This window comes from Microcaecilia unicolor, chromosome 5, assembly GCF_901765095.1.
Source record: "Microcaecilia unicolor chromosome 5, aMicUni1.1, whole genome shotgun sequence".
Classification (NCBI taxonomy): domain Eukaryota; kingdom Metazoa; phylum Chordata; class Amphibia; order Gymnophiona; family Siphonopidae; genus Microcaecilia; species Microcaecilia unicolor.
Genome location: NC_044035.1, coordinates 284,379,582 through 284,393,483, shown reverse-complemented (window position 1 = coordinate 284,393,483; position 13,902 = coordinate 284,379,582). Strand labels below are relative to the sequence as shown.

Genomic DNA, 13,902 nt, shown 5'->3' with positions numbered 1-13,902 from the left:
AACTTATTAATTAATGTCTTTTGATGAGTTGTATATTGAATCTGTGATAAGTTACTTTTTATTTAGTTTTATATTAGTTATGCTCTCAGTTTATGTTTTATGTTTAACCCTATTATATATGTAATTTTGTAACCCATTATGGGCATTATCAAGAGGATGGGTTAAATAATGAAACAAACAAATAAATACATAAATAGATTTTTAGAAATAGCTCTAGGCAAATTACATTCAAGTACAGCAGCTAGTTTCCTGTTTCTATAGGGTTTATAGTCAAAATCTGTACCTGACACAATGGAGGGTAAGTGACTTGCCCAAGATCACAAGAAGCATCAGTGAGATCTGAACTCTGGCTTTCCTGGTTCCTACCTGCTGCTCTAACCATTAGGTTACTTCTCCACTCCAGGGGAAACATTATGTATAAAGGCCTTCTTTACATAAAAGACTGAAAAGGGAATTGAGGCATCCAGTGCATTTGCCAGCACACGCAGCAGGAGCAGCCATTTTACAAACATACACATGGATAAAATGAACGGCAAGAAAACAACAGCTATCATGTGGAAGTAGTGCCACTTCCATATGTAGCCAGCCCATTCTACCAACCTATACACATAAGTGCTGTCAATTAAGTAGTGAAGTTGCAATTGTAGGTTTGTTTCATTTTAGATGTGGATGGGAGACTGAAGAAGAATGACTCCTTTATCCCTCGTGTAGAGCCCTGGCTGAAATGAGAACTTTCTGAAAATCTGTGCATCAGGGGCGTATCTGCGTGGGGCCACAGGGGCCTGGGCTCTCGCAGATTTCACCCTGGACCCCCCCCCTACCACAGTTAACTCTTCCCCGCCTACCGCCAACCCTTTCCCCGCCTACCGCCAACCCTTTCCCCGCCTACCGCCATCACCTACCCCAGAGATCCGCTCCTGCCGTTTTTTAAAAATATTACTTCAGCTGGCGGGGGACCCCAACCCCCGCCAGCCCAGCCGAGGTCTTCTTTATCTTCTTCATCCTCATGCTGTTAAAGCTGCATGATGCATCCTTCCAGTTGGACGGAGTTTGACGTCACAGCACATTGTACGTGCAGGACGTCAACGTGCTGCGACGTCAAACTCCGTCCAACTGGAAGGATGCATCATGCAGCTTTAACAGCATTAGGATGAAGAAGTTAAAGAAGACCTTGGCTGGGCTGGCGGGGGTTGGGGTCCCCCGCCAGCTGAAGTAATATTTAAAAAAAACGGCAGGAGCGGATCTCTGGGGTAGGTGATGGCGGTAGGCGGGGAAAGGGTTGGCGGTAGGCGGGGAAAGGGTTGGCGGTAGGCGGAGGAGGGTTGACGGCGGTGTGGGGGGGATGGCGGTAGGGGGGGCGGTGGCCGGGGAGGGTTATAATGTGCCCCCTCACTCTAGCCTCTGCCCCCCCTACCGCCGAACCTCAGATACGCCCCTGCTGTGCATCCCTCTGAGTTGGTGCAAAACCGCAGAAATGTTTTGCCCACATACATGTATTTCTAATAGGGACTGCATGTATAGAATTTTGGCCCACCCTAACATGTCTCTGTGAAATCTCTGTGTACACGTAAACGAACAGCTTTCTGAAATTACAGGTGAATGCTACTTAAATACCTATGTGCCAGAACTTACATGTAGAGATGCTTGTAAAATAAACTCCATAGTGAGATTTCCTTGCTTCTAACACCAATTACAATGCTAAATTATCTTCATTGGTACAGTAGTACACGGCCTAAAATTAACCATGTTGCTGAATAACTTAGGGGTCCTTTTACAAAGGCCTGTTAAAAAGTCCTCTTCATGTGGGCCATTTCTTTATTGTGTCTGGAAAAAAGTTGTTTTTTTTTAATGGGCCAGGAAATGGACATGTGGCAAAACCCTTAATGCCACCCATTGACTTAGTGGTAAGGATTACATGCTACCCGCACGTAGAAAATTATTTTCTACTGTGGGATTCGGCGCACACCAAACTTGGAATTACTGCCAGGTGTACACACTAGCCTGGCAGTAGTATCGATTTGGTGTGCGCAACCCGCGCGTTAGCCCTCCCACACCTTTGTAAAAGAGTCCCTTAATGACCCAACGAGGTTATGTAGATATCTGCACATTGAACAAGGATAATATTTTCCATTTGTCATACTATCTCTTCTTTAGGAAGCAGGTAGAAGTTTGACTCTTTTCCTAAGCCTTAAATGGAAGAAGCAACTAACTAGCTAGTCACTCAAAGGACTACACATACTGTAGCAGGACCTGCTTTACCCATACATGCAATTTTTCTGAGTCAATATGCAGTTTACCCTTAAGTAAATCAGTCTTGTCTTCTTTCTAAACACCTATTACTCTTATCCTATCTGTCCAGATGTCCTACCTTCGCTTACTCTCTTTGCTGTAGATTAAGATGTTTTCACATGCATTGTGTTGATATTATAAACAGTGACATAGCCAGACAGCCAATTTTGGGTGGGCCTGAGCCCGAAGTGGGTGGGCACAAAATTTTCTCTATGCCCCACCCCCTTCCTCCCCCTATTCTCCACCTCTCCCCCAGCACCTCCCATGATGTAAAAAAAGCATTTACAAAAATACAATTTTATTACCTGCTGCTGGGCTGGGTTGGCAGCTACTGCTACTGCTGCTTGGCAGTAATACGATCTGAACTGGACTGGATTATTAGACTGTCATTGGAATGATCGCGACTCGATTATCGAAGAACCTTTCTTTATTCCCATGTTTCTTCAGGGCAGGGCTAGACACAGGCTGAGGCTCGCAGCGCAGTTGCACTAATCACCCCTCCCTCCCTGCGTGCCGTGCGTGCACGTGCAGCACTGCAGCTAGCTATGCCCTCCCTCCCTCCCTCAGATGCTATAATGCCACGAGCGTGCGGAGCAAGAGCGAGGCTGAGAGCAGCACGCCACCGCTGCGCACAGCCACGTCCCGCGTAGGCCGTATGGATGGGAAAACAACTCGCTGCCCTGGAGAGATCATCAGCTGAGCCTAAGCTAGGGCTGCTCTGCTGTGCAGCTGCAGTCACTCAGTAAGTATATTGTGCGTGCGGTGTGCACTTGGGTGGTGCCGTGGTCGTGGTGGGCGGGCCTGAGGCGAAATCGGGAAGGAAACTGGTCCGCTGGAGAGAGAGATCAGCTGAGCAGCTGAGCCAGAGCACGAGCGGGTGCTGCACAGCTGCAGTGTGCAAAATTTGCAGGCGTTTGGGTGGGCGGGTGGGCCTGGGCCAAAATTGGATGGGCCTGGGCCCATCCAGGCCCGCCCGTAGCTACGCCCCTGCATAATCTATATACTATGCCATAAAATGTACTGTTATGTGAATATCTTGACTGCTGAAATTGTTTATTGTGTCTGTCCAGGCCTTTGGTGAATTTCTTCACAAAGCTTGTAAATAAATTCTAATAACTAACTAAATAAAATACTGCTAATAAGAGCTAATTGAAATGTACTTCGGTGATAAACACAGTTACCAATTACTTTTATGCACACATAAGAAAGCAGCACTGTGAAGGTTTTATTGTTCCACTAGCTCATTAAACAACTGCCTTAAATGGAACTTGTATCTGATACTAAAGATATCTCAGTAAAGGTGATAACTAGATGCCTCCCCAACTCCTGAGCTGATACCAGAGTCTGGATTGCACACTGTGTATTAATATCTTAGAAGGTAATACATTCTTGTTCCCAAGACTATCTTATAGCAGAGCTCATAATGATCACATGCCTTTCACAGACAGTGAAAATTATAAAATTCATCATATCATCTGTTCTTTTCTCACCCTAGTTGTATAAGCAGCTTCAGGGTCATCCTCCAGGACACGAGAGAGGCCAAAGTCAGAAACTTTGCACACCAGGTTGCTGTTGATGAGAATATTGCGGGCAGCCAGGTCACGGTGTACATAGCCCATGTCGGAGAGGTACTTCATGCCGGATGCTATTCCACGCAGCATGCCCACCAGCTGGATGACAGTGAACTGGGCATCATGTCTCTGGAAAACATTAGACATGCACAATTGAGATGCTAATTATCCATGGAAGAGAACCTGATTACAGAAGAATAATTTTTGGAATCAAAATGACATAGGTCAACATTCTCCATGCTGAAAACTAATGGCTGCATGTGAGGGGTCATTTTGAAATATGGCAATCCATGTCCTTGCTCCTGGGCTTCTTAAAGATTACTCTTGCATATCGATATAAAAAAAAAAATCCTACCGTCTAATGAAATTTTCTGTAGGAAATCCCTAGCATGTAGGAAGAGAGAGTATGCAAACAGTCATATCCATGTACGAAATAAGTCCTAGTAACAGATAATGAGAAACTGGAAACAGGCAAACTAGAGGCAATCATTTTTTTCACAGACACATGATCATCAAACCAGAGATGTGCTGGGAAAAATATTTGTTTTATTTATTTATTTTGTTTTGTTTTATTTTGGGGTCTGTATACTAAAGTGTGATAAGGCTTTGCAGTTACTGTTCAAGTTTCTAAGTTTATTCAATATTTGCTATACTGCGCATCAAGCAAGGTTATCTTTGTGGTTTACAATATTATAAATAAACTAGAAAGAAGAGAGAGAAGGAGAAAAGAAAGAGGGAACTACAATTTATGATAGGATAGAGAGATAGAAAATGAGCAGAGAATACCTTGTCTGCCATATCCCCTTGGCCCCTCCTTGGAAAGGACTAGGTATCAACTGTAGGAATCTCCAAATAGAAATGTATTGAGCTCAGATTTAAATTTAGCCAATGTAGTTTGCTACTGAAAATGAGAGGGGAGGGCATTTCAGAGGGAAGGACCAGTGACAGAAAAGATCGAACATCGGGTGGTATCATTTCTGATTTACATAAAGGATGGGATAACAAGAAGATTTTGCTTCAAGGTCTGAAGAGCCTGGGAAGGGCAGTAGGATATTAGTAAATGAGAAAGAAAAGATAGAAGACATGTATCCAGACTTTGAAGGCAAGAATGAGGTGATCTTATGTGAGATTGGTAGCCAGTGTGCGGCTTTCAAGAGTGGTTTGATGTGATCAAATTTCTTGGAACTAGTAATCAATTTAATGGTGGTATTGTGAATTAATTGTAAGTGGTGTAGGTCTTTCTGTCTAAGTCTTTATATAGAGAATCACAGTAAGTGTAGCTGGGTAAGTTTGAGAAAGTGTACCAAGACCATAAGGGCAGGTTGATGAAGTAATGATCTAATTGAACTGATCATTAGTTACAAATGTTAACAGAAGATGTGACCAGCATCTGCCCTACAGTTAAGGCAGAGGGAAGACATTTACCACGGATTCTGTATAGCGCGACTAAAGTTGCAAGCGCAAATCTGGTCATATTCTGGATTTGCGTGTGCAACTTAATCGAACAACAAGCTAATCAGCACTGATAATTGCCAATTAAGAAGCAATTATTGACATTAATTGGCATTAATTAGAATTTACATGGTAGAGGGAATTCTGAATAGGTCAACCAAAGTTAAGTGATCAGTTTTGTGCATAGATTAAAGATCCACACACAAAGTAACTTGCAAAATTGGTGATTACAAGCAATAATTGATGTTAACAAGCACTTAATTGACAGTCATTAGGAACTACTTGTAGATCTGCCCTACACTCTATTCTACAACACACACACCTAATTTTCATAGTGCGCATCTCCAAAAGGGTAGATGCTTAAAGATAAGTGTAGTGTTATAGAATTTCTCTCTACAATTCGAGAGAGCAATTCTGTAGCACAGGAACTAAGGGGTCCTTTAACTAAGCTGTGGTAAGCAGTAATTTTGGCATCGGTGTGCGCTTACGACATGCTACAAAGTAGATTTTATTTTTTAGCACTGGGGGCGGGTCAGGGGTAAAGAGTAGGCATGTTTTACACTAATCGGTTAGTGCAGCTGCATCACCATGCACTAACTGATTAGTGTGTGTTTAGTGCATAAGCCCTAGGTGAAGGTAGAGGCATATGCTAATGGCCAAGCGCTAATGGGAAAATTAGCACGTGTCCATTAATTCAAAAAATAGAAAAATTGGCCATTTTACCCATGTGGAAAAAATGGATTTAGTGTGTGGGAATCACCCGAGTAAGAACGAGCTAAGGCTACTTTTTACCACAGTTTACTAAAAGGGATGCTAACAGTTATGCGCCTCTTACATCAATACTGGATCTTCCAACACTTACATTACCTCTAATGCTGATGCAAGTCTCATGCTTAACTTATAGATGTATATTTCACGTTACACTAGTATTCTGTACGAGAAAGTCTGCACTTATGTGCATTTATTGAATAGGCTTCTACCAAATGCCCTCTGGATACCTGTTTTTATTTTATGTCTTGCTACAGAATGGCATTGCACATGGCTACCATGCTTTAGTAAATAGACCCTTTAATCTTTTTTTTTCAGGTTTGGTTCATTTTAATGCACACAGTTTTGCTTTGGTGCACATTAAAGCAAAGTACAATACGGAAACATGCATATCCTTACAGTAAGCTAGTTTTATTGGACTAACTTAATATATTGGTGTGTAGCATTTGACATCTTAGCTTCATTCCTCAGGTTGGTAAGGAACCACAGTTATACTATTTCTTTTATATGGTATTCAGCACTAGGTTTAAACAACACCGAGTCAGTTGGACCATCAGTTGACTGTATATTCTATTATTGCTCAGGAAAGGGAGATGAGTGTAGCGGGGATAAACTCCTCATTAGCTTCGATTGTCCCTCAGACAACATAGTAACATAGTAAATGACGGCAGATAAAGACCTGTATGGTCCATCCAGTGTGCCCAACAAGATAAACTCATTTTACATAGTATGTGATACTTTATATGTATACCCGAGTTTGATGTGTCCTTGCCTTTCTCAGGGCACAGACCGTAGACGTCTGCCCAGTACTGTTCTTGTACTAAGTTCTGAAGCTAACATTAAAGCCCCTTAAAATTTACACTCCAGCCCATCCCTATCTATTCAGTCACGATCAGGGCGTAGACCGTAGAAGTCTGCCCAGCTCCCATTTTGTTTCCAATTACTGGCGTCGCCACCCAATCTCCGCTAAGATTCCATGGAACCATTCCTTCTAAACAGGATTCCTTTGTGTTTATCCCAAGCATGATTGAATTCCATTACCGTTTTCATCTCCACCACCACCCGCGGGAGGGCATTCCAAATATCCGCCACCCTCTCCGTGAAAAAAATACATATCTCAAACATGTAGCCAAATCCAAGGATGCCATTTTCCAAAGCAAACCAACAAACTAGGATTACTGCACAAGAGAATAAGATTCTGAAACCCAGAACCATATTGTAAACTCTTACGTTTCTCATGGCTATCAAGCAATAAGAATTTAATTTAAGCTCTGTGCTCTTTTCATCACTTTATTGTATCTTACCATTTTATATGATAGATCTCATTAAGTTATCACCATGAAATGCTATCTCATATAAAGAATATCTCATATTACATTTCTCAAGTTGTAAAAAGTTAACTTACAAAACTATCTACAATGCTAATTTTTCTTACCAAAGTACCAAACTCTGGAACTCATTACCCAAGTATATCAGACACTCAGTTGATTATATGTCATTTAGAAATTTACTTAAAGCCCACTTCTTAGTTCTGTGTTCAGTTAATATGAAGAGTTTTTGTAATAGTTGTATTCTTGTATTAATACTCATTGTCTTGTAATGCTTTGTTATGCAAGCCGCATTGAACCTGAAGTTTTCTTGGGAAAATGCGGGGTAGAAATGTCATAATTAATAAATAAATCAATAAGGTCAGATCGTCTACTGTGCAGTAGGGACGCACGTTTGTTTGAAGCATGGGAAATGCCAGTGACATATTCCCTGTCAGTTTGTGTCAATTTCTGCTTGAAAATGACATAATAAAAAGCAAACTTTTTTTTCTATCGTAAACAGTGTGCACTCTTCCTAAAGAGTTCACATTAACTGCAATACTGCTCCAGAACCCGCCCCCCCCCCCCCCCACGAAAAAGAATTTTAAAACTTGAACTAAATGAAAATTACCATAAATAGAAAACTAAACAAAATGAAAAATTTGGGGCTGAACACCACCAGTGTAGAGCAAGTTACTTCATCTGAATTAACGCTGCCCCAGGACACTTTTTACAATCACCCAAAAGCTGTAATATTCTTGCATCTTGCAACCCAAATTAGAATCGATTGCCTGTGGAACTTGTGCTGAAATTCTATATGCACTAAAGGCAGAAGAGGGGAGTCGAGAGTCCCTAAAAGGGGAGACATACATCAAATCTTGCACCATGTGGAAGTGCTTCTGAGCTTAAACATGTAGAAATCTCTTGTGCCCTTTTTACTAAGCTTTTCCCCATAGACACAGAATGGAAGAGAAGCTTTCGTAAATCATGCATGGCATGTAGGATTAAGTAGGGTTTCACAGGCTTTTTTTCTTTGCTTTACTTCAATCCATTGGCACTTTTCTGTGCTTTGTTTTGTTATCAATTTATTTTTCCAAATGAGTGCATGCTAAATATTTTAAACACATATGCTAAGGGAGTAATTTTTTAAAAAGTCACCATTGGCTTCCTATCGAGCAAAAAATCCAGTTCAAACTTCTTACACTCACATGTAGGGCCTTTTGGTTAGGTCTTCCAGGCTGTCTTGCGACACTTGCTAGTCCCTATTCCCCTGCTCATACTCTATGTTCCTTTAATGACCATCGGTTGGTCCTCCCCTGACTGAGAAAGGCCAGCATGGAATCCACATGCCACTGTGCATTTTTCTTTGCTGCACTTTTTAATTGGAACTCACTCCTGAAAGAGATCAGAGGTGAACTATCCTATGATAAATTTAAACTAGCCTTAAAGATTTGGATCTTTATGTTAACTTCTGGCTCCATTTAAGCGGGTTCCTTTTGGACGTTCCTCATTTCAGGAGTACCTTACCTCCTCCGATCCCTTCCCCCTCCACCCCTTTTCCCATGCTTACTTTCCCGTCTCTACTTCTGACATCAACTGTTATGGCTTCTCTATTCTTTCCTATATGAATACTGTAGTTCCTTTCCATTTCTTTTGGTTTGAATTTATATAAACCGCTTTGAAATGCTAAGTTAGTAAAGGTAGTATAGCAAATGCTAATAAACTAAACTAACTAACTAAAGGGGGTATACATTTTTAGGCATGAAGTACCCACCAAACTGCGGTTATTTTAGTCATTAATAAGATTATGTAGTAACATACATAAAATATGACCAGCATAAAAGTATGTGTATTGCTTGATAGCACTTACTTAGATGGTGAACTTGCTTATTGGTGGAGTTTGGGCAAAGCATAAATAGAGCAAACAAGTACACGTGCAGATAATAAAATACTATAATTTACATCAAGATGCAGGTATTTACATCAGCTCTCAGGTTGGTGGAAAGATCATGCCTTAAATTAAGGTGGATTTTTGTCTACTTGTGCAAGTATTTTATAAAGAAAATTAGGCGCATCTTGAGATGTTGCTAATTGCTCTGTAGTCCCAGGCTGTTCCCCCTCCCCCAATGGTATTTTCTGTGTTAGTTGCTTAGGGGTAGAGAGCTGCATGGGGATGGGGATAGCAGGAATTCTGCAGAACCCGAGTGGTTCCTGCAGGTATGGAAGAAGTTGCCACATGATTCCTGTGAGGATGAAAGAAGTTACCATGGGATTCCTGCAGGGATGGAAGAAGTTGCTTTGGGATTCCTGTGGGAGTGTAGTCAAAATCTCTGGTGACTCCAGAATGAGGCTTGGAATGTACTGAAAAAAGCAACTGGAGCACAAGAATGAGGCTTGGAATGTACGGAGAGGCAGCTGGAACACCAGACTGAGGCATGGATCACTCATTGGTTGAATAGTGAATACCATCCATAAAACCATGGGAGGCTGTTGGGGTGTGAACAAATAAATAACAGCAACAACTCCTGCGGGTAGAAGTAGGGATGGAGGACATTAAATGTGGGAAAGGAATGAATCTTAGCAGGTATGGGCAGTATGGGTTAAATCCATTGGTGGGTGGGGATGAGCGAACTTTCTGTCCCTGTGCAACTTTCTACTTAGGGGCCCTTTTACTAAGCTGTGGTGAACACTAATACTTGCCTTCTGTGGGTTAAAAGCCACTACCATGGGGCATGCTGAGGTATCCCACAAAACGTTTGGGATCGGTGTGCGCATTTCCATGTGCTACAAAAATAGATTTTATTTTTTAGCATTGAAAGCATGTTTGAGGGCAGAGAGTAGGCGTATTCTGCACTAATCAGTTAAATTTGCGTACATTAACTGAGTAGTGCAGGATTAGCGCATAAGCCCTTACCACCTAGAAAATAGGTGTTGGTAAGTACTTACATGCTAATGGCCACATGCTAATGGGGAAATTAGTGCATGACCATTAATAGGGAAAATGGAAAATGGTACCATTTTACTACTGCGCTAAAAGTGGCCTCATTGGGTGGGACAGCCCCTTGCTGGGGCTACCTCAGTACTGTAATTAGCAAGTGTAACAGTTAATGCTGTGCACATATTGGTAATGTGACACCAAACTAACTGTAGTTATTACATTAAACAGCCAGAACAGCAAAGCAAATAGGCCCTTTTGGTTATAACACACAGTAAAGGATTTAAGGATACATTGAAACCAGTTAACAACGTAGGAGCCCTTACCACTGTGATAAGGGCTCCCACATCAGCTTTTTTCAGGTTACATGTGCTAATGTGAATATTAGCGCATGATCTGAAAAAGAAATACTTGGAAAAAGTCCTATTTCCTGAGTGTGCTAGAAATGGGTTTACTGCATGGGAAAGTCCTGAATTATCACACGCTTACCCATTTACTAGCACACTTTAGCAGGCATACCCTTGTGTGTCTTTTTTACAATACTAACATAAGCAGCAGTAAGAATGCCTACGTTGCAAGCATTGGCCTTTACACCTGCTTGAGAGCAGGTATAAATGTGCACCTAGATTATTAAGTACATGCAAATCAGTGTAGGTTGTAACCTCCCCCTACACTCCACCCAACTCTGCCCCTTTACTAACTAAGGTATGACGATCATGCCATTGCACATCATTTGACACTAGTTGGAATTTTTATAAGAGGCTGACTTTGCATATATGCCCTCCTGATTCTAAAAAGGTCGCCAAAAATTGTACGTGCAAATTAAGGCGCGCTCCTGATTTGTATGCAATTCAATAGAATAATTTTATTTTATTGCATTTGTACCCCACATTATCCCACCTTTTTGCAGGCTCAATAATGAGCCAATTAGTGCCCATTGGCTTTTTAACAAGCAGTTATAGGCACTAATTAGATTTAATTGGGACTTATGTGGGTAAAGTTTTTTATGAGCGGCCTGAAAAAGGGAGCACAGAAATGGAAGGGTCATGGGTGTTTCAGGGCAGATTGGGGGAATGGTTTTGAGTTATGTGCATAACTGTAGAATAACGGTGATCTGCATGTAAATGTAGGCAGGGTATTTGCACAACATTTTTGTTGGTGCAAATGGCAGCACCTAAATTTACTCATGACCTCTCTGCTTAAGTGTTAATTCTATAAATTGTGCCGAGCTTTAGGCACGGCTTATAGAATACCATTTAAATGTATTTTTGTGTGTCTACATTTTAGGTATCATATAGAATATAGTCCATGTGGTCTATATGCACAAAAAATGATGTTATGAAAATATCCCCTTGATTTAAGACATAAGACATAAGCATCGCCACACTGGGACAGACCAAAGGTCCATCTAGCCCAGCACCCTGTCTCCGACAGTGGCCAATCCAGGTCACAATCAACAGACAAGTCCCACGGAGCAAAGCATTTTGTACTGCTTGTCCCAGGAATAGTGGATTTTTCCCTATGTTCCTTTAATAACATTCTATTACCTTTTCCTTCAGGAAGCCGTCCAAACCTTTCTTAAACTCTGCTAAGCTAACCGCCTTAACCACATTCTCCGGCAACGAATTCCAGAGTCGAATTACGCTCCGAGTAAAGAAATATTTTCTCTTATTTGTTTTAAACTTACTGCACTCCAGCTTTGCAGTAAATCAGGAAACTGAAACAAAACAGATTTTGCTCATCTTTTTCTTTCACATTATCTTGAAAATGACATGAATCAAAGTACCAAGTTTCATGGTTGTTACTGAGTCTTTTCGAAATGAATGCAAATCCAAGTGATTAAGCACTGTTACATGAACATGCTTATTCCTTTCTGTCAGAAATGCTTGTGCTCCCCTAGTTTGTGTTTGAACCTTGTCTCTTTTGTTTATTCATTCTCCTTTTTTTGACTGTTCACATGCTAAATTCTGACACTGGAGTTTACTGAGCTGGTAGCATTTTGAATGGGCTGTGTCGGCAACACTGCACAGAAGCCGCTAGCGCAGCTTAGTAAACAGACCCCTGAGTTTGCTCCCTGTCTTCTAGGTTTGTGGATTCATCAGCATACATTCAATTTGTGTGGGGCATCGAAAATATTTTTTATGTTTTTGTATATCTATGAATTAAATAATATATCAATTTGTGCATGCAAAAAAAAATATTTAATATGGACATATTTAATATGGGTATGTGGTAATATAGAAAAAACACACAAAATATGGAAAAATTCAAATATGTGAACAGTAACCAAAATGTTTTCTTTTTCTTTTTTTGGCCATGCACACCCTTACTGTTATCCTGTTAATTGGGCCCTACTGTTTCTTCTGTCCTTGCTTATAACCATCCAATATACTTTCTTTCCCTATTGTATGGTGCCAAACAGCTATAGGATGACCATGCATATCATCCATATTCAAAGAAATCATACAAATACAGGACAGGAGATTTCTGGCCCTTACCCGGAGAAAACTGTCCAATGATCCATTTTCCATGTATTCTGTCACAATCATCACTGGCTTACCTGAAAATATATTGTCAATCCATTACAAATCACATGGTTAGGCCACATGCATCACATCCACAGTTACTAACTGAAATTTATGGCACAAAGATTTGTCATTCTTTTAAAACCGTGAGTTCTATGATAAATAAAAAGTAAACTGTATCTAACAATGCAAGCAGTCTCCCTCTCTTTTTCACTGTTGAGCTGCTGAGAACAGAGAATGCCATTTTTCACATCTGTCCCATGGGGATCTGCTTTTAATTGGAAACACATGCATCAAAGCAAAACACTGCATTCATTCAAAACGAAGTCACATACAGTATACTGTAACAACTCGCGTTAACAGTGAAACGAAAATTTATTGGCTAAGCAGGTTACAAATTGCTGTAAATTATTTGGAAAATAAGCAGAACGTGTGTGCTGACTGGGAGCGGAAAACTGCAGCACTGCGTGTGAGGCCCCCTGGACAGCTGAGAGGGAAGAAAAGGCAAGTTAAAATAAGAAACAAATTTGGAGGAGTGGGTGCTGGTCCCCTTCCCATTCCTTTTTCAAAATTTCCATCAACCTAATTTCCAGTTACTACCCCTGAGAAAATTGCTACCATGCAATGATGAAATCATTTTCTGAACTCCTACTTGAAGTGCATTAACCTTCTGCAAATGTAGTCTCTTTTCATACCACTTGCTCAATCTGCCTGTAAATTTCAGACATGGACGCATGGTATGTTTATTTCACTCAGACTGTAAGCTCTTTAGGGCATGGAGCTCCAAATCATTTCCTGTGCCTGTGTAGAGTTGGTGTTATCCATTTGCTTTGCCTCACTTTCAGTGCTTTGTACATGCCTTGCACAGCAGAGCATGCACCGTCTATAACGGGAGTCTTACTATGCTCGTTAATGACAAAAATAAAAACTGTGTGGCTGCTTGGAATATTTTTATTCAGCAATTCAAGGTTACAAACCAAATGATATACTAATTTTGCTTTATTTCCAGAAGGTTATGCATTTTTTGCTCCTCATACAGCTTATCACTAGGGACA

The 13,902-nt window shown here is 41.0% G+C and overlaps 1 protein-coding gene across 2 annotated transcripts in view; it reads right to left on the bottom strand.

Moving 5' to 3' along the window:
- Positions 1–13,902, bottom strand: part of EPHA3 (EPH receptor A3) — a 356,754-nt gene that overhangs the window by 44,217 nt on the left and 298,635 nt on the right. For both annotated transcript variants that reach the window (XM_030204248.1, XM_030204249.1), the window contains exons 12-13: positions 12,821–12,882; positions 3,780–3,989 (exon numbers count right to left, since the gene is read on the bottom strand). In XM_030204248.1, the coding sequence (XP_030060108.1) occupies positions 3,780–3,989; positions 12,821–12,882 (272 nt within the window). The remainder of the gene's footprint in view (positions 1–3,779; positions 3,990–12,820; positions 12,883–13,902) is intronic.